The sequence below is a fragment of the Stegastes partitus genome, unplaced genomic scaffold, assembly GCF_000690725.1.
Source record: "Stegastes partitus isolate 25-593 unplaced genomic scaffold, Stegastes_partitus-1.0.2 Scaffold9, whole genome shotgun sequence".
In the NCBI taxonomy this organism is placed as follows: domain Eukaryota; kingdom Metazoa; phylum Chordata; class Actinopteri; family Pomacentridae; genus Stegastes; species Stegastes partitus.
In genome coordinates, this window is record NW_007577740.1 from 74,080 (window position 1) to 98,970 (window position 24,891).

At 38.5% G+C, this 24,891-nt stretch overlaps 1 protein-coding gene across 1 annotated transcript; it reads left to right on the forward strand.

Moving 5' to 3' along the window:
• The first annotated feature begins 12,160 nt into the window (after positions 1-12,160).
• On the forward strand, positions 12,161-21,589 carry LOC103359106 (cytosolic 5'-nucleotidase 1A-like). The gene is made up of 6 exons (XM_008284323.1): positions 12,161-12,368; positions 12,504-12,671; positions 15,184-15,313; positions 15,496-15,618; positions 18,017-18,201; positions 20,280-21,589. The coding sequence occupies exons 1-6, from the start codon at positions 12,255-12,257 to the stop codon at positions 20,643-20,645; spliced, it is 1,086 nt and encodes a 361-aa protein (XP_008282545.1). The 5' UTR covers positions 12,161-12,254; the 3' UTR covers positions 20,646-21,589.
• Positions 21,590-24,891: the final 3,302 nt, after the last annotated feature.

Genomic DNA, 24,891 nt, shown 5'->3' on the forward strand with positions numbered 1-24,891 from the left:
CAGACAGCCTTTGAACCTCTCCACACGTTCAAATGTTCTAATATAAATGTCAGGTTCGGAGGGTTATGTTTTGTTTGTTCTTGTCTGTCTCTGAGTGTAGCCCTGTGACTAGACTAGCGACCTGTCCAGGGTGTCCCCTGCCTTCACCTTAAATCAGCTGGGATAGACTCCAACCCCCACCACCCTGAGGATCAAGTGGTGTATAGATAATGGATGGATGGATGTTTTGTTTGTCTTTAATGCATTACTACCAAAAGAAAAGAGTATGAGCGTAAGGAAGAGATTACACAGGGTTTGTCTGCTCTAAGGAGAGTGTAAGCAACACTCATTAATAGGTCTGGCTAGCCAGAATAGTCAAATAATTTTAAAAGGCTAGGTTACAGAAAGCACCATTTACTACTCACACAGCTAGTGGGGTATTCTCTCGTTGTGTGGAAACTGGTCCTGGCTGCTATGAGAGTTTAGGCTAGTGTTTGCTGCTCTGTCCTGCTCTAAATTTAATCATGAAAATTTAAAGTCCAGCAATCAAAACCAATGTTACTGCGATACCTGACCTCCTCCAAAAAGCCTTGTGTTCGCTTGTATCATTAAAACATTTTACAGGTCTTTCCTCTGGAGCATGCATGATCGATTAATGGTGATTTTAATGTAGTTGTAGGTGTGAATATGAATGTCTGTCTCTTTGTATTCGCCCTGTGATGGACTGACCACTGTTTCATGTGGTTGCTGCCTGTCTTAGCCAGGATATTTATGATTTATATTATGTCAACCACTTAATAAATTAGTTGACAAATTAATTTAATTTTCATCATTTTCTGACACTTTTAACTAAACAAAGAAGGAAAATTGATATTGAAAACAACTGCTAGTTGCACAGCTCTTACAAAACAGAGAAATTAAAGCAATTTACACAAAGACAACAGTCATCACAACCATCACTGTCACTGGTTAAACTGGTGTGAAAACTGATGTCTTCCTGAGCACACAAATGAGAAAGAAAGACAGGAAAATAGTAACATACTTTCTCAAACCTTCTGACTACAGACTGAACTTATTATGGACCGACTTGTCTCACCATGGCAACAGGCAGAGACCACTGCAGCCTGACAACTAGCACTGTTCACTGCAGACTGACAAAATGATGAATGCTAAATTTCCAAGAATGGCCAGAGAAGTAGATAAGAGAGCTATGTAGCAATGCAGAGGCTTACCTTCTCTAAAAGAATATCCTCTTTAGAGCCAGCTGTTCCCAAAAAGCTCTGCTACCAGTATTTCTGCAGCTATAGATAGTAAATGATTTAAGAAGAGGAAAAAAACAAAGTTGTGCTGCTCTGAAGTAATCCGACATGTGATAAATCCCTTACACTTAGTGTGGTCCAGCACTTTCCAGGCTTAAACTCTCACTGCTGTCGGAAGTGTTGATTGAGCCAGAATGACCTCTGCAGCCACTGCGCAGTAGCCGTCTGTCGAGAACCAACAGCTTAAGGCCTTGTGCCCCGATGTGATGACACTTCATACATGGCCCTGCTCTGTAAATGTCAAAGACAGCTGAATAATTTAGACACCTGTGGTAACCTGATCCCTCCATCAATGTACACTGGAAAGTGGAGCTGTGTCGCAAGTCAGCCTTTCAATAGTTCACCCACCCATTTTTAATGTAATACCCATCATTCTCAGGAAAGTCTCCAACAGCACAGCAGATTGAAGTGGATTTTTCAGCTCGCCTCTTTCACCCCATTCCCTCCTCCCTGAATGTGTGCATGTACAATTTGTGTCGGGACAGAATAAACCAGGCAAAAAAATAATCAAATAAATCTGTTATTACAGAGTGAACTGAGGCTGAACTCCGAACTCTGAACTGAGCCTCAGGACTCAATCTGCTTTTTTTTTCTCCAGGTAATGACTCCCTGCAAGCTGACTGACAAACATGAAAATGCAGCCACGGAAAAATTGAATGAATAACAACCTTGGACCTTGTCTAAAAATTATATGAAATCTGGAATTACGTTGCTTACACATGGACCTCAGGTAGGAAACAAAACCTCCTCGATGAATAAATCATGAACACACAGCTGCCTTCTTTTGCTGAAGTGAACTAAAACTTGATATGCCATGCATAATTCACACACAAACATTATGCTTTCTGAGGTCTATATAGAAAACCATTCCATACACTAGACACCAGCAAAAATTCACAGGAAACAGAGAGGTTGAGCAGTTGGGATACATATTTAAACGTACTAATCTCTGACTATGGCCATTCACCAAACAGGCTAAAAATACACATTCGCTTTTATATGCTTATGGAGACACACATTTTTGCAGTGGCACGGTTGGTTTTAACATCTTACCTCGTCTGGCACAGATGAGCTCATGAACACCACAGTTTCTCCCCCCTCCTAGGAGAAAGACAGAGATGGGAAGTTGGGAGTCAGAGGTTAAAAAATGATTCCATGTTCCATAGAAACATATGGTCTGTCCTCAGGTTAAATGAGCTGGCAGATGTACATGTCAGCAAGCATAAATCTGATTAGCTAGAACCAATGAGAAAGAAAAAACATTTCAAATATGCAATTAAGAATGCTCATTTGCTTTTCATGTAGAGATCTGCACAAGAATATTCACCTTCCCATTTGACAAAGTTGGGTCCAGAAGGTGGTTAGCTTAGCGGCCTAATCCACAGAAAGCAGTACGCCTGAACAACAGTCCATAAAAACACTGCTGTTTATGTACTGATTAAACAAACTAGAAATAACTGAATAGACAAAAAACAAACCACCATTACTACCATCTTTATAACAATAATGACCACAGGCCATTACAAAAGAAAACACTTTATTTTTATTTTTTTTAAACATACAACGTAGTGAAGTGAAAAAATGAACAATCAAAACAAGAAATACCAAATTGTTATTTTTGTAAAACAATGGAAGATAATAGGGGTAGCCACAAGAGGACTAAATAAAAACAAAACAACCAAAAACAACAACAACTATAATAAAAGGAAAATTAGCAAGGATAAGCACAAATGAAACAGGAGTAGGGAGAATCGGTGACAAGTGATTGGAATGTACGATAGAGAAATCTGTTGCTTGATTGTATGGAGCAAAATGTATTAAGTTGAAGGGAAAAACCTTATGTAAAATAAATATAAATAAAGAAAAACTAATAAGCAATTGAAAACAAGAAAAAAAAATTGTAATAATCATGGTAGACATTATTTGTCAGGTTGGGGGCACGGGCTCACAGGCAACAGGTGTAGGGCTCTGAGAAGAAGAGGGGTCCAAGTCGCTTCAAAATAATGAGTTTGGTCTTGGAGAGCGGCAGAGGTTTTTTCCATAGATATGTATTCTGCAAGGATGTTAAGCCAGTGTGATGTGCTGAGTTTGTGTCTTGTTTTCCAGTTTCTGAGTATGGTCTTCTTGGTGGTGGTTATGGCTACAAGTATTGGTCTGGTGCTATTGGGTGGTGGATTAATTTCTGTGAGGTCTCCAAGTAAACAGAGTGCAGGGGATAATGGAAGGCTGCATCCAAAGAGACCAGACATTTTTTCCATGACCCCCTCCCAGAAAGCTTGTACCGGGGGACAGAGCCACATGGCATGATGGTAGTTGTCAACAGTGTTTAGTGTGCATGACGAGCAAATGTCTGTGTCTGTGAGTCCCTTTTTATGTATTTTATGTGTGGTTATGTGTGGATGACTTTATACTGTATGAGCTGTATGTTTGTATTTTTGGACATTACGAATGTGTTCCGGCAGATTTGTGACCAGTAATCGGCATTGGGACTGACCAGTAGGTCATTTTCCCATATCTGTGTGGGAAGTGATATGGTTGTGTCTTGATTTAATAAAAGTCTGTATAATTTGGATAATAGTTTCTTCGTGTTTTTAATCTCTAATAATTCTTCTGTCAGTATTGGAGGATGTAGGTTATTATTAGTTATGTTGATTTTGGCTTTAAGAATTGATTTTAATTGAAAACACTGAAGATACTGGTCAGTCCCAATGCCATAGGTGTGAATGAGATTTTCAAATGACATTAGTTTATTATTATGGAAGATGTGGTGTAGGTGTGTGATTCCTTTTTTTTTTCCAGGTGACAAAATCTAGGGGTGAATTATTTTGTGTAAAGTTTGGGTTGTTCCAAATAGGGGTGTATTTGCAGGGGGTTAATGTGGATTTGAAGAGCCTGTTGATTTTCCACCAAGCTGTCAGAGCCATCAAGATTACTGTATTATTGAACGTGTTGTGTAGTTTTAAACCGGTGTTGAGAAAAGGGAGATCGGATATTGAAATGGGTTTCCATTGTGCTTGTTCTAGTTCTGTCCATGAATGAGGCTGTGTTGTGTAATTAATCCATTTATAAATGTACTGGAATTGGTTGGCCAGAAAGTAGAAATGGAAATGAGGTGCCTCTAGACCGCCTGTTATTTTGCTTTTTTGTAATGTTGCAAGTTTGATCCGAGGTTTTTTATTTTTCCAATAGAATTTGCATGTTGTGGAGTCCAGTGATTGAAACCAGTTGGTAGTGGGTTGGATTGGGATCATTGTAAAAAGATAGTTGATTTTAGGTAGTATTGACAATTTGACTGTGGCCATTACAAAAGAAAACACTTTAAAATAATCTCTGTAGAAACCATTCTACAGTCATCCATGTAATAAATCATACATATTAAATGCAGGAACTATTACATGCATCTTTCATAAGGTAATTAACAATGCAGTGCAGCCTGGGGTCTAAAAATGATTCGATCAGCTTGTAAATTACCCACCATGTATACAATTTTAAAAGTATGATACACAGATTTGCTGCTCAAAACCATTAAATTCCCTGAACAAAAAATAACAAAGGTGATGACCTTTGTGTCTTTAATCCTAACTAAAACCTTGGTTACAGTTTTCTAATTATTAGCAACTGGAATGCAGGCAACATTTTATCAGTGAAAACAATGTTTTTTTTTTTGTTTTGTTTTTTTTAAAATTATCAACAATAATGTCACGGGGTTTTCCACATTATATATGAATATGTTTCAGGTTTACTAAACTACTACTGGGACATTTTATTAATAAGATATTACCCAGTTCTTATGTATAATCCCTCTGAGGCTCCGGTTAATGACGGATATTGACACTTATATTTTCCACATGCACAAACCCACAGGCGTATACACATCCATTCACACAATATCTGTCTTGGCTCAGTGCTTCACTATGAAGTGATAAAGATTTCTAAAGTTAAAAAATGTAGCAGCAGCACATCTTGGCTCTGAATTTGGGAGGATTAAGAGACAGTAGTGTCTTAGTTTTTTACATTCTCAAACCAATAATGGGCTTGGATTTTCCTCCATTTGAACACCATCTGTTTAATACAGAATAATATTTGTATCTTTTCTGATTGGGTTGTATTTATCTACTCATAGGACTTGTGTGCAAATCTGATGATGTTTTAAGTCATATTTGGGCAGAAAAAAAATCTACAAGCACCACTGTATTCATGCTTAAGGATGGAATTATGGATTTTATTAGATTATGTATGATCTTATTGGGATTTACACAATCCATATGTATTGTTATATATTGTTGTTATATATTGTTACAACTAACAGTAACTATAGAGATGATATAAGTGAGAAACTCACTACTTAAAAAGTTCTAATCCTGAATAGAAATCTATGGGTAATTCTGTAACGCCAGAGATAGCAGTTGTCTAATACATGTCCCACGCCTGCCCCTAAAAATCAATATTTTTTCTTAGTTACAGCCAAACTGGGAAACATGCAGCCAAACGTGTTGTTTCACTGACTTTAAAGTGGTGTCGAAACAATATGTGCATGCGTAGTAGTATAATCTGTAGGAAAAAAACACTTCATAAACTCTATTTTTTCAAAAAGTCGGCAAACTTTTTAGGAAGTTTTTGTCAGAGTTTACTGCTGATTCTGTGCATGCAGTTTTTACGTCCCAGCGACCTTTAACACAGTAATTATAGCTCTCTTCCCATTCATTTAGACATGGACCTGGTCTTATTAGGCGAAAAAACTACCCATGGGCTTTACAAGGTTAAGTGCTGAGTGGTAACAATCGGATCCAAGGACATTTACTGTACCTCGGGGGCCATTATCTATATTTTAATTAACTTTGAAAAATAAAACTTTAAATAAAAAATAAGAAGACGTAAACGAATCACACTGGTTAACAGTGATAACTCCATTCAAGTGACCTGGTGTAAGTCAATAAATCTTCCAAAAGGATTTCTGAAACTTTCCGAGGCATTTTAGTGATATAGTACATCGTCCCCCTTGAGTTACAGGACTTACATACACAGACTGAAAGTATAACGGTGCACACTGGTGCAGCAGAGGCTGAGATATCTTGATTATTAGTGTCTTATTTTGGTCGAAGGCCAGAAACACTGCATCCCACAATTGCCACAATGCATCTCAAAAGTTTATTCAGAAAAGTCAGGTTAATTTGGACCTCTGTGTCTGTTGCCCTCATCTTTCCGTCCAACTTGTAACAAAGGATGACTTTCAAATATCTGAAGCCTTGAGCATAACTCAAGATAACCTTGACAACATTATCAGGCTTCATTTCCCCCAGTTAAAGTTCTATTTAGTCACACATTAAAATGTGAAACTTACAGTGCCAAACAAGGCTGATTACCAAAGCTTGTAAAAAAAAAAAAAACTTGAAAACACATATTAAAACAACTACATATTTTTAAAATGTGTAAAAGAAGAACAGCATACAAACAAGGACGAAAATACACTAAGTGAACAGTTTTGGGTTATTATCTGGTCATTTGTGGTTGTACTGTGTGACAAAAGTAAGAACAGCATTTAGTGTGTGTGGGCAGTTGGTTGCTGAACACTATTCAGTCTTAAACAGATTCCATTCAGGACCACAGAAGAAGCAGTGAATGTATAGAAGTACAATTACTTAAGTTCTCTACTTAAGTTAATTCATTCCTCTTTCCCTATTTTACTTCATACTTCTTACTACATTTAAGTGGTAAATATTGTAGCATACTTTGCAGACATAGCTTTTACATAAAAAGTGTATTAATCAATGTACAAAATGAAATATTGATTCCAGAGATCAACCTAATATTGGTGTGGCCAATACTGGGTCGATCAGGTCTCATATTCAGCACTTCTTCAGTCTATTAAACTGAATTTAAGTGATTCAGTTAAATGGATCATTTAAATTCATTTAACTGATTCCAGATCAAGGACTTTAAAAATGCTCTTCTCTGGCTCTTCTGCTTCTGCAGCCACTCAGCCTGTAGTCACCACCCTGTTGACTGGGCAAGGCCCCACCCACAGCACTGTCTGATTGGCTACATGTGACAAGTGTTAGCCTATCAACACGGAAGGATAAATATTGAAAATGTCTTGTTTAAATGAACACAGAGAAGACATAAAATAGGCAATCAAGTTTGTATTATTCTACATTTTGACATCAAAGATTACATTTCTACTGAAACTGTATATCACTTCCAAATACCGGTTGAGGTTCATCTTGATCATTGATAATTAGCATCAGTATCAGCCCTAAAATTATCAGTCGACCCCTAATAACTAGGGTCGAATATATATGAAGTCTGCTTCACCTCCTGCACCCACAACAAGTACATGCTACATAAACATAAAGACATCAGTTATTTAATAACGTAATACTGAGATTGCTCTTATTCTGCTGCTTAGGAAATGTTTTTAATTTGAGAACTTCAAGGGAATTTTATTGAAAACATTTTTTTGAAAACATTTGAATGCAGAACTTTTAAGAGTATTTTTTACATTTGAGTATTTTCACTTCTTTTAGGGCTACACTGAATACGATGTTTACACGGTTTGATGAACGTGACAAGTGGACTGACCTCTGTTTAAACAAGAGACTGTGGTGGTTATCCGCCCCCAAAACAATCCTATGTCCCACTATGGAGTGCAGCACACTGGAAGCCTCTTTGACGACAAGATTCATTCAAAATATCTCAAATCACATTCAGACCTGTGAGGATGAATCATGCATTTGTGTGGACCATCTGATGGCGAAATGAACGACTCTGTGATGAGACGTGAGTGCGGACAGGTCCTAGTTAAACCTCAACAACACCTCGGACGCGCTGCACACATGGCTGCACGTGACACACACGACCTGAGTCCGTAACTTGACGGGACACGGCACGCGCCTACTCTGTGGCTGCGCGCTCATGTGTCCCGATCCTCACTGGAAGAGACACGTATCCGTGGGCACGGAGGCTCTCTTATCAGTTATTGCCGTAAAGATAACGGAGGATATCAACAGCACGTGCCGCCATGAAATAACGGTTTGACAACAGCGGAGTGTTCCCAAACTCAGATCGTTCTTTTTCTCATTGCTAATATACATCATGTCCATGCGCCAACTGGTCTAGTTCCTTAACAGCAACAAAACAAAGTAGTTGCCATGTGATGCTAAATAGCAGCATGCTACGATTTTCCGTAAAATATTTAAATTAATTGGTAATCACAGGTCTTCCTCAATAATGACCCGACAAATGCGTTAAAACGTAATTGGGTCAATCACAGCAGCGGGACTATGTGCACCTCTGTTTACTTGGGCATCGCTGGACGCGCACATCCCGAGCACGGATCACACCGTCCTGCATCAGTGCGGCTGTCCGCACTTGAGCATCACCCGCGCGCTGCTAGTTAGCTGTCCCGCCTCCACAGCACTGCGGTACTCGCGCCGTGAATTTCAAAGAAACTGGACAAAAAAAACAACCGACTCTGTACATACAAAATGTGATTTTTAAACTGCGTTCCCATTCTGCCCCGAGTAAAGTTTCACACGAGTGCCGCAGGACACCTGACACCGAGTACCTACCGTCTATCGCCATGATGCTCCGTCCCGGACTCTACCAACTGTGTGGGGGGGTGAGCTGGAGGAGGGAGGTCATTGATGTGCCAGTGAGTGTGTAGACGTTGTGTAAGCAGGTGATATTTCAATAACAGGACCACTATGTCAGCCATTTATAATAGAGAAACCGATATATATATATATATATATATATATATATATGCTGCCCTAGAAGTGCGGGTACTATTGCTCTGTATAAGTTGACATTATACTCGCTTTTCCCATTGAGCTTTCATAGAAACATGGGTTTCCTTTGATTAGCCCCAGTGTCAACTCTGATGTACTTGTATCTATTTTATATATGTATAAATATATATAACTAAATAAAATATTACATTTTATTTAGTTTTATATATGTATAAATATATATAACTAAATAAAATGTAATGAAAAAGGACAGAAATAATGGTCTACATAGGTGCACAGTGGGTATTGTTAATGTATGGTGGATACTTAAGCAATATTCTTCATGACACATATTTGTTTTGCAGTACAGTAATTCTTTCGTTCCATTTCATACCAAAAATGCAACCAATTTCATAGAGCCAAGGACAATACAAAGACATACTGTATTTAGGGTTAACCCTAGTTTTACTCAGGTACTGTACCTAAGTACAATTTTAGGTATTATTTGTATTCCAGTACATTCCTCCATCAAACAGCTTAAAAACAAATAACACATAATAAAATGTGATGCTTTAAAAGAAAAAAAAAGAAAGAAAAAAGGTAATGCACATAAAGCTGAAACAATTTTGATAACTCTGTTCATTTCTTTTTTCCATTCACAGATCCACTTAATTTCAGAATTCCAGGTGCTCTAATGTACAGATTTACTGCTTCTGTCTAAATTATGTTCATATTTGGGTTGTTTTTGGCTTCACAAAGCAAGTATTGTAAAGGTGTTCTTTGCAATAATGACAACATTTCTCCTTGTTTTCTGATTTTTGTTGTTTTCATGTGATATCAAGTCACAAGATTATTACAGTATATAGTTATTATCATATTTAATAGTTGCAGAAACACAGAAATGACAAACGGTTTCAAATCTTTCATACACTACATTGCCAAATGTGTACGGACATGAAAACGCTACACCCCTGTATTGATGAATTCATTTCACAGCAGCCTCCACCTTTGGCTGCAGAGATGTACTTCCATTCAGCTACATCACAAGAGCATCACAGCCAAAGAACATCTGACATATGGAGGTGAGTCTTGTTCCCCTACACCAAATTTGGAAGGCTATTTCTTTATGTACATGGCTTTCTGCACTGGAATATTGTTGTTATAAACAGTAGTAGCTTTCCCCAAATAGCTGCACAAAAGTTGCAGCCAAGCTTATCTCAAATATAAATTATGCTGTAGCAATAACATTTCTTTAAGCTGTAACCAAAGGGCCAAAATTAATTTAAAAAAACAAGTCTAAACAAAATGTACAAAAAATATACTATATATTAAGAAACGTGAGTACACTCCTGTGCAATATCACTCACTGCATTAACAAACTTAAATTTGAACACCAGCACTTTCTAACTTTTTAACCTATGGGCCGTGTCTGTCTGCATGACTGCATCATGACTGTGCATTGAAAAGATCAGAGCTGCAGTGGTCGTCCTCCTAAAATGATGCCACAGATAGTGTGCTGCTACAGTGTGCTAGCTCTGGAAAATGAAAAGTCAAGCACATCAGACTTGACACTGGGGTTATCAAGTTTCTATGAAAGCTCAATGGGAAAAGCAAGTATGATGTCAACTTATACAGAGCAATAGTATGTGCAGTGTCTGCACTGTCAGGATCTGCACCAATAGGACCGCACTTCTAGGGCAGCATGTTTTTTCTAGACAACACCACCTACCACAATGGATGATCACTAAAGTGCACAACTTACCATCTGAAAGGAAGATTTCACTCAAAGTAAACTTATAATTTAAAAAGTTTATCCAAGGACTATTCCACAGAAAGTAATACTTCATGTCCAAGTACCTATAATTGTAAAGGATTATTCCACCCAAATAGTGTTTTTTCACTAACAAGTTATGCTTTGAAAGGTTTATTCCACCCAAAATACTACTTATGACGGTAATAATGATAAGTTGGCTTCTAAGACTTGCATTTGGACAAATTGTGTAATTAACACACTTGTGTCATTATTAAGTAAAATAATAAAATAATAATAGCTGTGGCCTCTGTGGTCTCTAGATACCAACCAGGACAGGTTGGAAGGTTGGAAAGACACACAAGGACAACTTGCGTGGCATATATATATATTCTTTCATATAATATTCTTTTATTTAATACAGTAATAAGTAATAAAAGGTCAGTGGACCCATTTTGCCTACCAGGTCCTGAGGAATGGTTGTATTAAATGCTGAACTGAAGTCCAAGAGCAGCATTTGAACCTGACTGTTCTCCACCTCCAGATGTGCCAGGCTCAAATAGAGTCTGGGCTGAGTGTCTGCTCACCATGTTTACGAATAGCATTCCTCACAGGTGTGCTATTGAGTGTCTAAAACTGTCCAAACTATTTATTGAGTTTATTAAAAAAAAAAAAAAAAAAAAAAAGGTGCTATCCTCACAGGCAGGTGGAGAAGTCCTGTTTGGATTACCTGCCTGTTCGCCTGGTATTCATTGGACCATGAAATCCACTCTGGATTTTCTGACCATTCGCTGTCCTGGTGGCTTGATTCAGCTTGGCTCTTGCTGATCTGAGGGCCAACATGTCATCAGATTTGAAGGCATTTGTGCTCTCAGCATTGCACATACTTCAGTGTCATCCAGAGTTTCTGGTTGGCTCAAGTCCTGATGTTCTTGGTGACACAGACGTCCTCCATGCACTTGTGTATGACTGAGAGACAGACAGGTTGATGAGTTGGTGGCAGCTTCTTTGAACATGACCCAGTTAGTCTACTCAAAGCGATCGAGTGATGCTGACATGGCTCCTTGTGCTCAGATCTTAATTTGTCTCAGTGTAGGTGTTCCTCTGGTGAGCAGGGGTCTGTAGCATCACAGAGGGGTGGTCTGAGGGGCCGAGGCGGGGGCGAGGGACAGCCTTGAATTGATTCTGACTTCAGTATGGGCCAGGTCCAGTGTACTTACAAGGTATGCAATTGTTGTCAGGTTATACAGTTCAGAATCATCTGATCCTGCACAGGTGGACTCATGTCAGCGGTGACCTCGGTGGACCGGAGTGTCCACAGAGTCTCTGCTGCCAGAGATGCCCTCCACTGCCTACGTCACCGCTGGCGGACACGCCCACCAGACTGTGTTGCTACATTTCCGCAAAAGTTTCTAGTTGCAGCAGACTTCCCTTCCTCGGGTTTTGTTCGGGTTGTTGGACTCACCAAAGTTTAGAAAAATGAGTGAAATGAAGCCAAGCGACGTGCCTGCAGCTGAAGACAGCAGCGAGGAAAAAGACTGGGCTGCGGCCAAAGCGTTTTTTGACAACCTCAAATCAAACAAACCGAGACCTGTAAGTATTTACTAAGTTTTTCCTCCAAGCTGTGTGTTGGCTGCACATACTCTGTCTTTTGGATCATGTTGGCATAACAAAGTGTATTACTGGATGCTTGGCTGATATTTTCTGTGCCTCCGCGTCCACCTTCAGCCCAAACCCCGGTTCGCTGTCACCATCGCCGTCTCCTCTCGCACCCTCTTCAACATGGTGGCAGAGAGGAAGATCTACGAGGAGGAAGGCCTGGAGAAGTACGTAGCTTTTCAAGTGGAACATGAAAACGAGCCTCTGAAGCCAGGACCTGCCTTCCCCTTCGTCAAGGTAGGCCTGAGCCCCGGGAGTGGCCACCTTGTGCCTGTTGCTGCGGCGCTGTCAGGGTGCGGTTCCTGCCATGCCTTAATCCAGCTTTCAGGAAACACTTCTCTAACAAACACGAATACATGAAAACATGCAGTGCTCTGAAGGTGTATGTCTGCATGTGGAATCTATTATCTCTCTGTCCTGCTACACCTGAGACACCCAGTGTGATGGAAAACAGGTATTTGGCTTTTGGCACAGCAGGGACCATCACAACAGAGCTGCTGTGTTCATTAGAGACACAACTGAACTGATTTTTTTTTGTCAGGCAGATTGTTTATTTTTATGTCATCACTGAGCCATGACAAAACCTTTGCACTGACAGAACCAGAACTACAAGAACCTCCTCATAAAAAAGTGTCTTTAGATTTCTCTGCCATTAAAGCGTGGACGATATAATACAAAATACACAACACTGTGCGAAAAGCAAGGACCTATTGTTTAAGTTCTTCATCGCTTGAAACATGCTGCACTCCTTCTTAGAGCGGTGTCATACAAGCTGTGAATCAACAAAGAGAAAACAGCATTATACTGACAATGGAACCTGTTTCTGCAACCTCCCACGAAGGCTGATTCATGTTCAGAGTTGATGTTAGGATAGACCTGGTACTCATCAGACCAGTCTTGGATATGCTTAGTGTTGTTCTATTGTCACCTTAGAATAAAGGAATATCATGGGAAGTGGGATTGCACCCTGTTAGTATAAAATGGTTTTGTATCACTTGGGGCTATACAACTATTCACGCAGTTATTTTTTAATAGTTTATAATAAGTGTTGCAGACCCACCACAGCTGGCTGCTGCCATCCTTTGAGTATAGACCTGGCTGCATGGAGGGAATTCATCATTTTATGTTTTCCAAAACTGAATCATTGTGTCTTTGGTGCGAAAAGAAGCAATTTCTGAATGTCAAGTGAGCCATATTATCAGCAATTAAGCCCACAAGGAAAGTATCAGGTTCAGTTCATGTGTTGTTTCTTCTGTGTTTTGGGATTTAGATAATATTAAATTAGTTCTTAATTGCACAAATGTATTTGTATTTGTATTAGCAAAGTTACCAGCATAGAAGTTGCAATCTCTTAAAATTATAGATATACACTCAGTTGCTTTTTAAATCTGAAAGGAGTGTTGTACTATTACACTCTTTTAATATTATTCTACTATTTAGTCCGCCAATGATGATATAAATATGGCCGTAGACAAAATATCAGAAACATTTCTCAATGTACCACAACTCAGCTGCACCACAAAAAAACTTCATTACCTATTTAAAACAAACAAAACTATAAAAACAAACACACACACACACACAAAATCCTGACCATAAAAACCCTCATGAAGGGAGGACCTGCTGCATGGTGGTTGTATTAGGCTTGATTAATGTTAGGAAGATATATCTAACAAAGTCAGCTGAGTGTTTTTTTTTTTTTTACATCCATGATGCCATTATTACATTGAAATAAATCTGTGATTGCCCTTAAAGTTCCTCCCTGCTCTTTAGTTTGTCTGCTACAAACCAATTTTTGTGTTTCAAAGTAATTTTTTCCATGAAAATAAATCCATCTTGCCATAAGTGCCTTAGATGTATCTCTACACCACAGCTTCCTTAGAATCTCAAGCCCCTGCTTCTTTCTCCAGACACCCTTTGCCCCCTGCTGCAGCTCAGCACACCATCGTACCTACCCTGATCAAACACTGTAAAACAACTGTTCAACAGAAAGCCCCACCACACGAGTTGACATGATTGGTTCTTTACAGTTGTTACATATGAAATCCTTGAATTCTGAATCTGTATTTTTGAAACTTTCATCGTACACCGCAGTTTCAAGATGGAAATGCTAAGCCATGATGTCGACCGCTGATTTTACTCATAATGTGCCATCAACCATATAAAATACACCATATGGACATGTTAAAGTAAAAATACCTTAGCAGATTTATTGCTATGACAGACAGCGGAGATAATCTCAGAAAGTCACACACTGAAATTAAAAATATGTTATCTCTATGTGTTCACATTTACTCACTCAGAGAAGATGAGGCAATTTTTTACATAAATTGCAACATTCAGCTGCAAGATTAATTATCTGAAACTCCACTTTGTATCTTTGATTTATGTTCCTCCACACCCGTCAACCCTGCTTCTTCCTCCTGGAGAGGTGCGATTCATTGTTTGAAGGTGTCTGGTCTGACTTTACCAGTTTATCAGTGATAAGCTAACGTCACCTGATTATTCAGGCCACTCAGTTTCTTGATTTGGCTCAAATTTTATGTCGAAATGTGTAAATCTCCCCAGTCACATGGCTGTGTTACTGTCACGTTTTAGTGCCTTGCTACCCTCACTTACAGCAAATACTGTGTAGCAACAAGAAAAGTTTAATTCACCTGTTGTAATACTTCTGTTGTAATCTTGTGTTGAACATTCTGACTCAATATCCTGGCTCTGAGTGTTGGACATGGTGTCTTTTCTCTCACAGGCGCTGATGAATGTCAACTGCCGACTGAGGGAGCTCTACCCAGACAGCGAGGAGCTGTTTGACATTGTCTTAATGACTAACAACCATGCCCAAGTTGGAGTGCGCCTCATAAACAGCATTAATCACTACGGTATGCTGCATCCTAAACCAAACACCGTTGATTGTTCAGCAAGGCACTGGCTCACCCGTTACAGCAGCAAACATAATCAAGAACAACACTCAGTCTCATCATTACAGGCTTGTAATGAAGAAGTAGCTCAATTAAAATGGGACTTTTTTTCATGCATCTCCAACTTGCTTTTATTCTTTCAGATTTGACCATTGAGAGATTCTGTATGACGGGAGGGAAAAGTCCCATAGGTTACCTGGAGGCTTACATGACAAATCTTTACCTCTCCAAAGACTCGGAGAAAGTCACAGAGGCCATAGAGGCAGGTAAGCAATGCTGCGGTTACAGGACAATCTCTACAGAATATTTCTATAACACAGGTTTTTTTTTCTTCTTATCATTAGTTTGTATTGAAACTAGGTCACGGTATCGCCTTCTTTCATCAGCCTTGAGATGTTTATGCACTTCTGATATTTACACACTTGACTTTGTGTGTGACTCATTCACACTGTTGAGGGAAACCTCGACCTCATGCTGAGCTGCAAGAATGAGACAGTTGATGACAGTGATTTAGGGTTCCCTTTTATCTAAACAAGCACAAACATATACTGTACAGTGTCACAAATAATTGCTGCCTTTAATTGATCATTGAAAAACTAATTAACAATGAATCTGATAATTGGTTAATTAATCCTTTATTGAGTAAATTTTACTTTCTAGCTTCCTAAATATGAGGAATTGGTGATTTTTCTCCAATTTATGTAATTGTAAACTGAGTTTATTTGAATTTAGGAAGTTTACTATATGAATTGTATTTTCATGTTTTTTTAATGTAATGGTATAAAATTGAATATTTATACAATCTCCAACAAAAGATGAAAAATAACAATACAGATAAGTTGGTAATGAGACCAATCATTACTAGCAGCCCTACTGTTATGTTTGTTGATAAAGTCCACTTTTAACATTTCAAGAATGAGTCTGTGACTGGCCCAAGACCACAGCTGCTTACATGGATGTAATGCACTCTGCATTTCATGGTCTGTATGTAAATAGTAGCCTCAAAAATCTTCCAATCACATGTGTCATCATCCATTAATCAGTCGAAAGAGTGTTCATTGATGCTGCCATTGCAATTGATGATCTACATGTAAAAGTAAGTCACTGGCCTCATGTATACAGTATAGATCAGAAGTGAGTTTACCCCTTATACACCTGACAAATAGAGTATTTATTCTTATTCTTTATTCTTAGCAACCAAAAACAAGTAATCTTGAAATACTATATTAAAAATACAAGCCGCAAAATAGAAACTCAGTGCAATAAAAGTGAATCCAACACTGACATACAAGTTAGACAACTTAGGATCACTGAAACGCAACTGAGAACAACTGTGATTTCTGATCAGTTTAACTGCATGAAGATAGTTGTATATGCCCATCTGCATGTCTGCATCATGGCTCCATGTGGAAAAGAACTTAAAAAGGATGCAGGGAGATTGGTAACCAACTAAAAATTAGATGTTTCAGCTTCCTCCTGAAATATCACCACAAACAGTACACTACTTGCACAATGTAACTGTGAAAAGCAAACCTTGGAGTGATTCAGATTTGGCACAGTGGTTATTGGTGATGATACAGTTGAAGTCTCTAGTGGCATGAGAGGACACTGGCGTTGTTTGTTAGCCGCTTCTCCATCTGAACCTTAAACTGTTTGTTTGTTTTGTTGTTACCTACTTTGTAAAGTGTCTGAGTATCTTGAAAAGCAATATATAAGTATTATGTATGATTATCATGATTGTTATTGCACTTCTGTGACGGCTCAGACTGTATGAAGGACATAGCATGACATCTTGCTTGCTTTTCGACACAAAACTGCAAGATGCAGCTTTGCTAGTGAACACAAAAATACCTCTAATAATTATTGGTAGTACATTGTTTGTTCAGTTGATACCCAGATAGATTTGTTTAGCTGAGATAGGATCCAGTGTGTTTGATATGAACCTGGCTCAGACTACCAGAGTGAATGCAGAACACCTTCGGGGTGACAGAGAAATCATGCAGCGACACACCTTCAGCAAAGAATAACAGCAGGACCTGTCTTAGAAAGCCCTGGTGTATTCCATACCAAGGAGGATATCCAGAATATACATACACATGCCAAGTATTGAGAACATGAAAGATGTGGATCTCAGTAATGAAAGGTGTACTAACTTTGTTCCATTGAGTTTCTACTGTGAGGCCTTTATTTTCATGTTCATTTTTAATTTTACATAAAAGCAAATAGCCTTCTGTTGATATGGAACACTATTGTTGGCTACCAGCCAAAGCCTCCAAATGTATTATAATGAGGTGGCTGATCAGAAGGAGCTTGTCTTGATGGCATGCCTCCTCTTGCTCTATGATTATATTGATATTCAGACTGTAGCTGATTTACAATTTATATTTTTCTGCTTTTCATTCCTATCAAGTGTCACTAATATCAAATATAGTTTTAAAGCCAGAACTGATTACCAAATGTCTTTTAGCCAGGCCGTATCTCTTCATGAAAGACAGAGTTATCAGAGATAAAGTTTCCACTACTCTAATCGCACAAATCTGGAGTTAGGTGGCAGTTTAAATGTCATTAATAAAACAGGTTGTTGAAGATTGCCTGCAGCAGGACTCCATTAATAATGGATCCACAACCCAAACCGTATTTTTAACCAAGCTTTCCCTCCATCAGGAATTGCTGCGGCTACAATGTTTATGCCGGAAACAGAGAATCAGTTGAGCGACACTCAACTGAGAGTGGCCTTTGATGGCGACGCTGTCCTCTTCTCAGACGAGTCAGAGATCATTGTGAAGCAACATGGCCTGGACACTTTCTTTGAGCATGAAAAGCAGTTTGAGAACAAACCTCTTGCTCAGGTAACACCTTTTTTTCTATGTACCTTAACTTCACTTTCACCTCATAGGCAGGAGAATAACCTATAAAATACAAGCGGTAGATTGATGTAGCATCCTGATACTGATCATATTATATAATGTAGTATAGGTCACTCTCTAATTGCTGCTTTCACAAAATTCCTTCAGAATTGTTCTAAATTGTGGGGTTGTTGAGAATTGAGAATGAGATCTGCTAATGTGGTGTTTTATTGTGTCTTTCACCCTCATAAACTTCTTGCTCTGGGCTTAACTGCAGTGACGCCAAATATCTGTCTCAGAAGCTTTCCATCTGTGACAGATTTGCATACAACTGCACCCTAAATAGACTCTTCAGGTTTTACAGCAAATCTGTATGTGTTGATACATGCACATCAGACTCTGGGAAATGACAAATGATACAAATATCTGAAATCAATTGGGATATAACTCGTGTCACTGTGTACCCTTGTATGTGGATGTGCTTACACTGTCTATAACATGCATCTCACTACATACTTACCTAACGGTTTTTAAGTCAGTGAAACATGCTCCACCCAGTGTAGAGATCCATCGTGTGAAAGCACAATTAAAAGAGAGACACTTATGCAGATGAGTGAAAAATGTGATTTGTATTAGAAAACATCTTTTCCTGCTAGTGATGTATTCAGTCCTTTGCTGTGTAGCGGAAGTAGCCTCGCACAGCCGCACCACATGTGTAGAAATGTAGCATAACTACACTTGATGATTACAGTTGCACTCATTTACAATCAAGGGCACCACTGAATACAAAATTCAGAAATAAATTATTTAAACTTCAGATTAAAAATTAATAATTTATCAAATCTATTTGTGTTGATCAGGCTTACAATCAGAAGTCGTAAACTCTGATTTTATTTACTTCCAGTTCCCAAACTAAGAAATACACACTAGACTATACAATGACTATACACTAAACATTTATTAACTAATACTACTAACAATGATGCAACAACAGACAGTGCATACGTGAATGAAGGAATGAATGAATAACAACAAGTAAAGAAACTAATTATCAGTGATCATCACTGGAAGCAGTTGGCAGAGCAGTGGTCAGTTTAGAATCACTTTGGAATTGAAAATCCAATTGTATTTTCCAAATTCACCCGTTTAGCAGAAAGAAAATGCTGGATGAGTTGTTTCAGGATCTCAGAGACAGGAGGGCACCTTTGCATAGTTGCACTGAAAAAGTGAAGAAATTAAAATACTAAGAGTCAAAGCTCATATTTATAAGGAAAATGTTTGTGTCGTTGCATTGTAAAAGTTCACTTAAGAACTTAGGAAGAACAAAGAACCCTTAAAAGAAAGCCAAAGTTACATAACAGAAAAAGCCCAGAATAAGTAGTGAAAAGCCCAGTACACTAGTATAGAAAGCCTGAGTACAACAGAAAAAGCCCAGTTTATGGCTGTGACAGAAACAGAGAAGGAGGTGTTTGGGTCTCGTGTGTGTGCATCTTCCACAAACACTTCCAATGTGAGGTGCTGTCTTCAGTCCTGGTCCTAATCAACCTGATGTCACAACTTGAGTGTGGATGTTGGGCTCATCACTCTGGTGATGTTGGATTTCTTTAATTTGAGGATTTAAAACTGTTCAGTTAATTCCTGTATAGAAAGTTCTCAGTGTTAGGAGGAGAAAAAGGTCAAAAGGCCACAGTGAAGAATGCGATCTCCTCTTCTCCAGAGGTGTGGTTATGCTCACAATTGACACTTAATGACGGTTATCTGGTTGTTGGGCAGGTAGGAGATGTCCTGTTGTCTCCAGGGGCTTTTCTAGAAAAACATTTTTTTGATGTCAACATCTGACTTACATGTTCCATCAGGGTGAAAGTTTTAAGCTAGCTGCCTTCTACCAAATTTACAGCTTTGTGAAAAGGTCTCTGGATACTCTGTGTGTTGCTTTGGAATGTTCTGCTCCTTAATACGCTACAGCTGATTGACATGTGTGACCAAACCCTGTGAATAAGCAGATCCTCATTACAATGTGTTTGCAATCTCTTTGCTCTGTGTAGTGCTAATTTCTTTCTATATTCACATGATCCTTTTAGGGCCCCTTAAAGTGTTTCCTGGAGGCCTTGGGAAAGCTCCAGAGAAAATTTTACGCCAAGAACGAGCGCATGAACTGCCCCATCCGAACCTTTCTGGTCACGGCCCGCAGTGCTGCGAGCTCCGGCGCTCGCGTCCTGAAGACCCTCCGCAGCTGGGGTTTGGAGATCGATGAGGCTCTCTTCCTGGCTGGAGCTCCTAAAGGGCCCCTGCTGCGCCAGATTAAACCCCACATCTTCTTTGATGACCAGATGTTCCACATTGAGGGTGCCAAGGACCTGGGAACCATAGCAGCACATGTCCCTTACGGAATCGGACAGAAATACAACAGGGGGAAACTGATCGAGCAGCCTGCAAAAAAGGAATAGCTGAGTAATGGTTAAAATATGAAATACGCACTACGTCATTACGTGGACAAGAGGAAGTTTGCTCTAAGTTGAAATAATTTAAAAAAAAAAGTTTTCTATTAAAAGCAGCTCTTTTCTTTTCTTTTTTTTATGTTTTGGCAAAACATTTAACAAGGTTAAAGTGTTTTTTGTTGTTGTTTTTATTTTATAAGAGGTATATGTATTGACAATGTATTTTCACACCAACAGTTACACAAGGTGCCGTACACTGTTGCACTTAATACTGTTATGGAGGAGAAATCTGTCGGCACCTTTTATCTGTTCTACCTTATGAAAGGCTTATTGTCTGAGGAATAACACATTTTGTCTATTACATTGAAGTTCATACAATGACTTCATACTTTTATACTGTAACCCTATATTGTATCTTATAATATGGGTTTCTCGCTAAACCAGCAGCTAAAAACCCCGGATAATGAGATAGTCATTTTGATCATTTTGGGTGTTTGGCAATAATCCTGCACATATAATGGGAGACATTTATATTTTAAAAGGGACTAGGGGTAGATATGCCGTGGCTTCTAAGGAACACTGATGCTGTCTCGCTGTCAATGCGCACCAATGACAATCTTTCCTCAAACTTTTATACTCATGTTCTGTGGATTGTTTACGCTTTTACGCTGTATCTGCATAGCAGGCAGCACACTGTAACTACACTTTTCATGTTGCACATACTACATGTATGTCGTTTGCAGATAGCATTTTATGTATTTAGGCATCATTGAGGAGTTACTGCACTAGTTTGTAAATGCTGGCAATATTTTTCTATATTTCGCATTGTTTGTATTCATGGTGACAACAGTGACATCATTTTTGCACCGTTTAACTTTTCTGTCCAGGAGTGTACAAGTGTACTCAACACAGGATGTAGATGGATAAATAAAGCAAAGTACACTGGAACCCCAGCTGCTGGTGTTTGTCAGTGGTGGAAAATAACCAACTGCATCTACTAAAGGCACTGCACATAATACTCAAAATATTTTCAGGCATTTGTGCTTGTGGCTCTACTTCCAGTTCATTTAATTTCAGCGAGAAATGCTGCACTTTTCTATCTGTTATATGTACTTGACAGTAGAATTTACTTAAAAAACAAACACAAAAACAACAACAACAACAAAAAAAGCATTGAGCAGCTAAAGTAAAACACATTGCTGTTCCAAACATTTTGGCTCATAACCACCACCTGGCTGTAACCCCTTATCATTTTTCAGAATATAAATTAGAATAAATAAAATAAAATTAACTGCTAAACTGTCTTAAAACTCGCTCCACTTCAGTCATGTTAAAAGCTACATGGACACTGAGCCATCTGTATTGCAGTGTATAGTCATGTTTGGTATTTCAGCCAAACAAGTTCTTTTTTTTTCTGCTACAGTGACACATTTTGCTGATTATTAATCTATACTTTAAATTAGTGGGATTTTGATTGCATAACTTTCACTTTCCAATATATATATATTTTTTTACATTGCTCTACATGACAATCTGAGGTCTTTTTTTCTCCACAAGTCTTTATATATCTCAGCAGTAGATGGCGCTATTAAGGCATAACTTAACTCCACTGTGATCTGAACAGTTCTGATGGCCCCAAATCCTTGTGTTGCGCAAAGAGAAGCTTCCTGGTGAAAATAATGGAGGGGAAGAGGCCGCTGCATATTGTTGAACATATCAGTGCTATCAACATGTTCCTCAGTGCGTGTTTAGCATTTGCAGATGGAGCCAGGCTCTTATCTTACATGTACATGATGAAACATGCCTCAAGGTGGCACTCCTGCTTAACTAGATTGGGATTTATCAGAGGCAGGAAAGCCAGGATATGGTGTACAGAACAAACATGGGAGGTCGCTCAACATATATCAACATGTTAAAGACTCACTAAAAGGTATTGTCCTTCCACCTCCACCAGCACCATTAACACGAATGTTGAAAAATCTACCATGCTTTGGAGAAGATTTCCTCTTTTGTTAAAACTGAGTTCCTTCTCGACCTATATTTACTGCTACCAAAATATCACAGCAAGCTCAGCAAGAACTGTTCAAAATGTAAATCACTCTGTTCTCACTGAGCATTAGGCTGAATTGGAAGTTTAAGAGCCATCCTACAGTTCCAAATATAGCAGACTGTATGTTTCTTAGACAAAAAAAACAAACATCAAATGTGCAGTAGATATAAAGAGGACTTTACCTGCTGAAAATTGCTGAACTTAGGCCACAAAATTAATTTGATATACTGTACAGGTGCAATTAATTTTTAAATTAGTCTTCTACAATTACAGAAAAATGCCAGGGGAAAAGATAAAGTTCTATAACAGCCACAACGCCTCCAGATGGTGAGAGTTTTGCAAGCAAATGAACATTAAGATCACAGTACAGGCAACGTGAAGAAACACAAAACACATTTAACATCAATGCACTTGATGAGAAGCTTTGATGAAAATTGGTGAATTTGCTCATTGTGTGAAATTAAAATACTCTAAAAACGGTCCTTTTGTTACAGGTACTGCACTGATACTTAAAAGAGTTCCTCATAGTTGTAGCATTGCACTCTCATGGTATTAAAAACGTTTTAAACATTCCCTTTTCTCTTCAGAACTTGAGTTGCTTGCCCAAAGCAGAGATGAGGAACGGGCTACAGATATGTGGAAAAATCACTTCTTTCTAGATCTGCACCATCAAGTTTTTTATATTTTTAAACTTGTAAGTCTTTAGCCCCAAACAACGCTGACTCAGGTGACTTCACTTGGGGTAAGTTATCAGACTTCCTCTGGAGCCCCATAAAGCCTTTTCTGACATGTTCCACTGTTTCCTAAGACCTGCAAACAGACTTATAAAACTATAAAAAAAATCGGTAGGTGGAGTTTCCGCTTAAGTAGAAGATATTAGCATTACAGAAAATACACAAGATTGTTTAGATATTACATGAATGGATCAATGTAGAGTAACAATTAATGTCGTATCAGGTTAAGGTGGGGAAAAAATGCAACATTATATGTTATTTCGTCTATAAAATCTATAAAAATGTGTTATATTTCAAAACATCATTATTTTGTATGTCAAAATATAATGTATGTTCAAAGTAGCTATAGCTGTCATAAATATTTCAGAAGTGTAATATGCCCCTATGTAGTGAAGTAGAAGGTGCAGAAACTATAAGCACTCAGGTAAAATTCTACAAATTGATACCTAAGTACAAAATGTACTCGATCAAATTACACCTCAGCACACTGCTTTTCTTTCTTCATCCTTAGCAACAGGCATCTTTAACCATTTGGTCACTGATTGCTGGGAGTTTTGTTCTTGGCTCAAAAACTAGGAGACGACGCTCAAGGGGGACAGGAATTATTTATAATTTTCTTATATTTTCCACAGTTGAGTTATTAATCTTGTCAATGGAGCATCTTTGCAGCGAGCCACGGTTTTGTCAGGCAGCAGTGCATGTGTGCATCCCTGTGAGCTGGGACCAACTGGCTGTTGCCATGGATACTTGGTGCTGACACCACAAGAACTGTGTAGGCTTGTAAGATATAATTAATAACAAAGGATTAGAGGCAAAGGTAGCATGGGGCTCAGTATGAGAAACCTCGTCACACAGTTACTATAATTGGCAGCCTTTCTAAGTGTGTGTGTGTGTACACGCGCGTGTGTGGATGGCACAAGAAAAGTTACTGAAAAGATAACCGTGGAAACAGCATTCTCATTCTCTGCTGCTGCATTTATCTTCTTGACAAGCAATTTGCTCTAAATATGTTTTCTTGGTTGGTGTTTCACAGTGATCTCTCAGGGTAATTTATTTAGACCAGCATTTCCTTGGCAGTGCCTTGCTGCCTATAGTGGTTATGTTGAGAACATTTATTAAGCATAATTTGATAATTGATATTTATTTTAAAAAGTCTATGTTTGACATGGACGTATTGTTTACATGGAGCGCAAGCTCAGATTCAGTTGTTTTTAGCCGCGCTAGTGATGACACAGTCAGTCAGTCACTGCTGGAAATTGAAAACAAAAAAAATCTAAAGTTTACAAAAGCAAATAAAATATGCCAATTTGAAAGTCCATGTTTTATTTTTTGTTTGTTTGTTTGTTTTTTTTATATTGTTGGCAGTTTTTTTTTATTGCACTTTGCAGAAACCACAGACATCCCTGATGATTTTCCTTTTTAGCAATCAACTTCTTGTCAAACATTTAATGTCAATATACACTCACTGGCC

Bases quoted from the DNA above. Each gene is read 5' to 3' on its own strand.
- LOC103359106 (XM_008284323.1), top strand. From the start codon at position 12,255: ATGAGTGAAATGAAGCCAAGCGACGTGCCTGCAGCTGAAGACAGCAGC. The intron at 12,369-12,503 runs GTAAGTATTTAC...GTCCACCTTCAG, and splicing joins AATCAAACAAACCGAGACCT to CCCAAACCCCGGTTCGCTGT. The intron at 15,619-18,016 runs GTAAGCAATGCT...TCCCTCCATCAG, and splicing joins CACAGAGGCCATAGAGGCAG to GAATTGCTGCGGCTACAATG.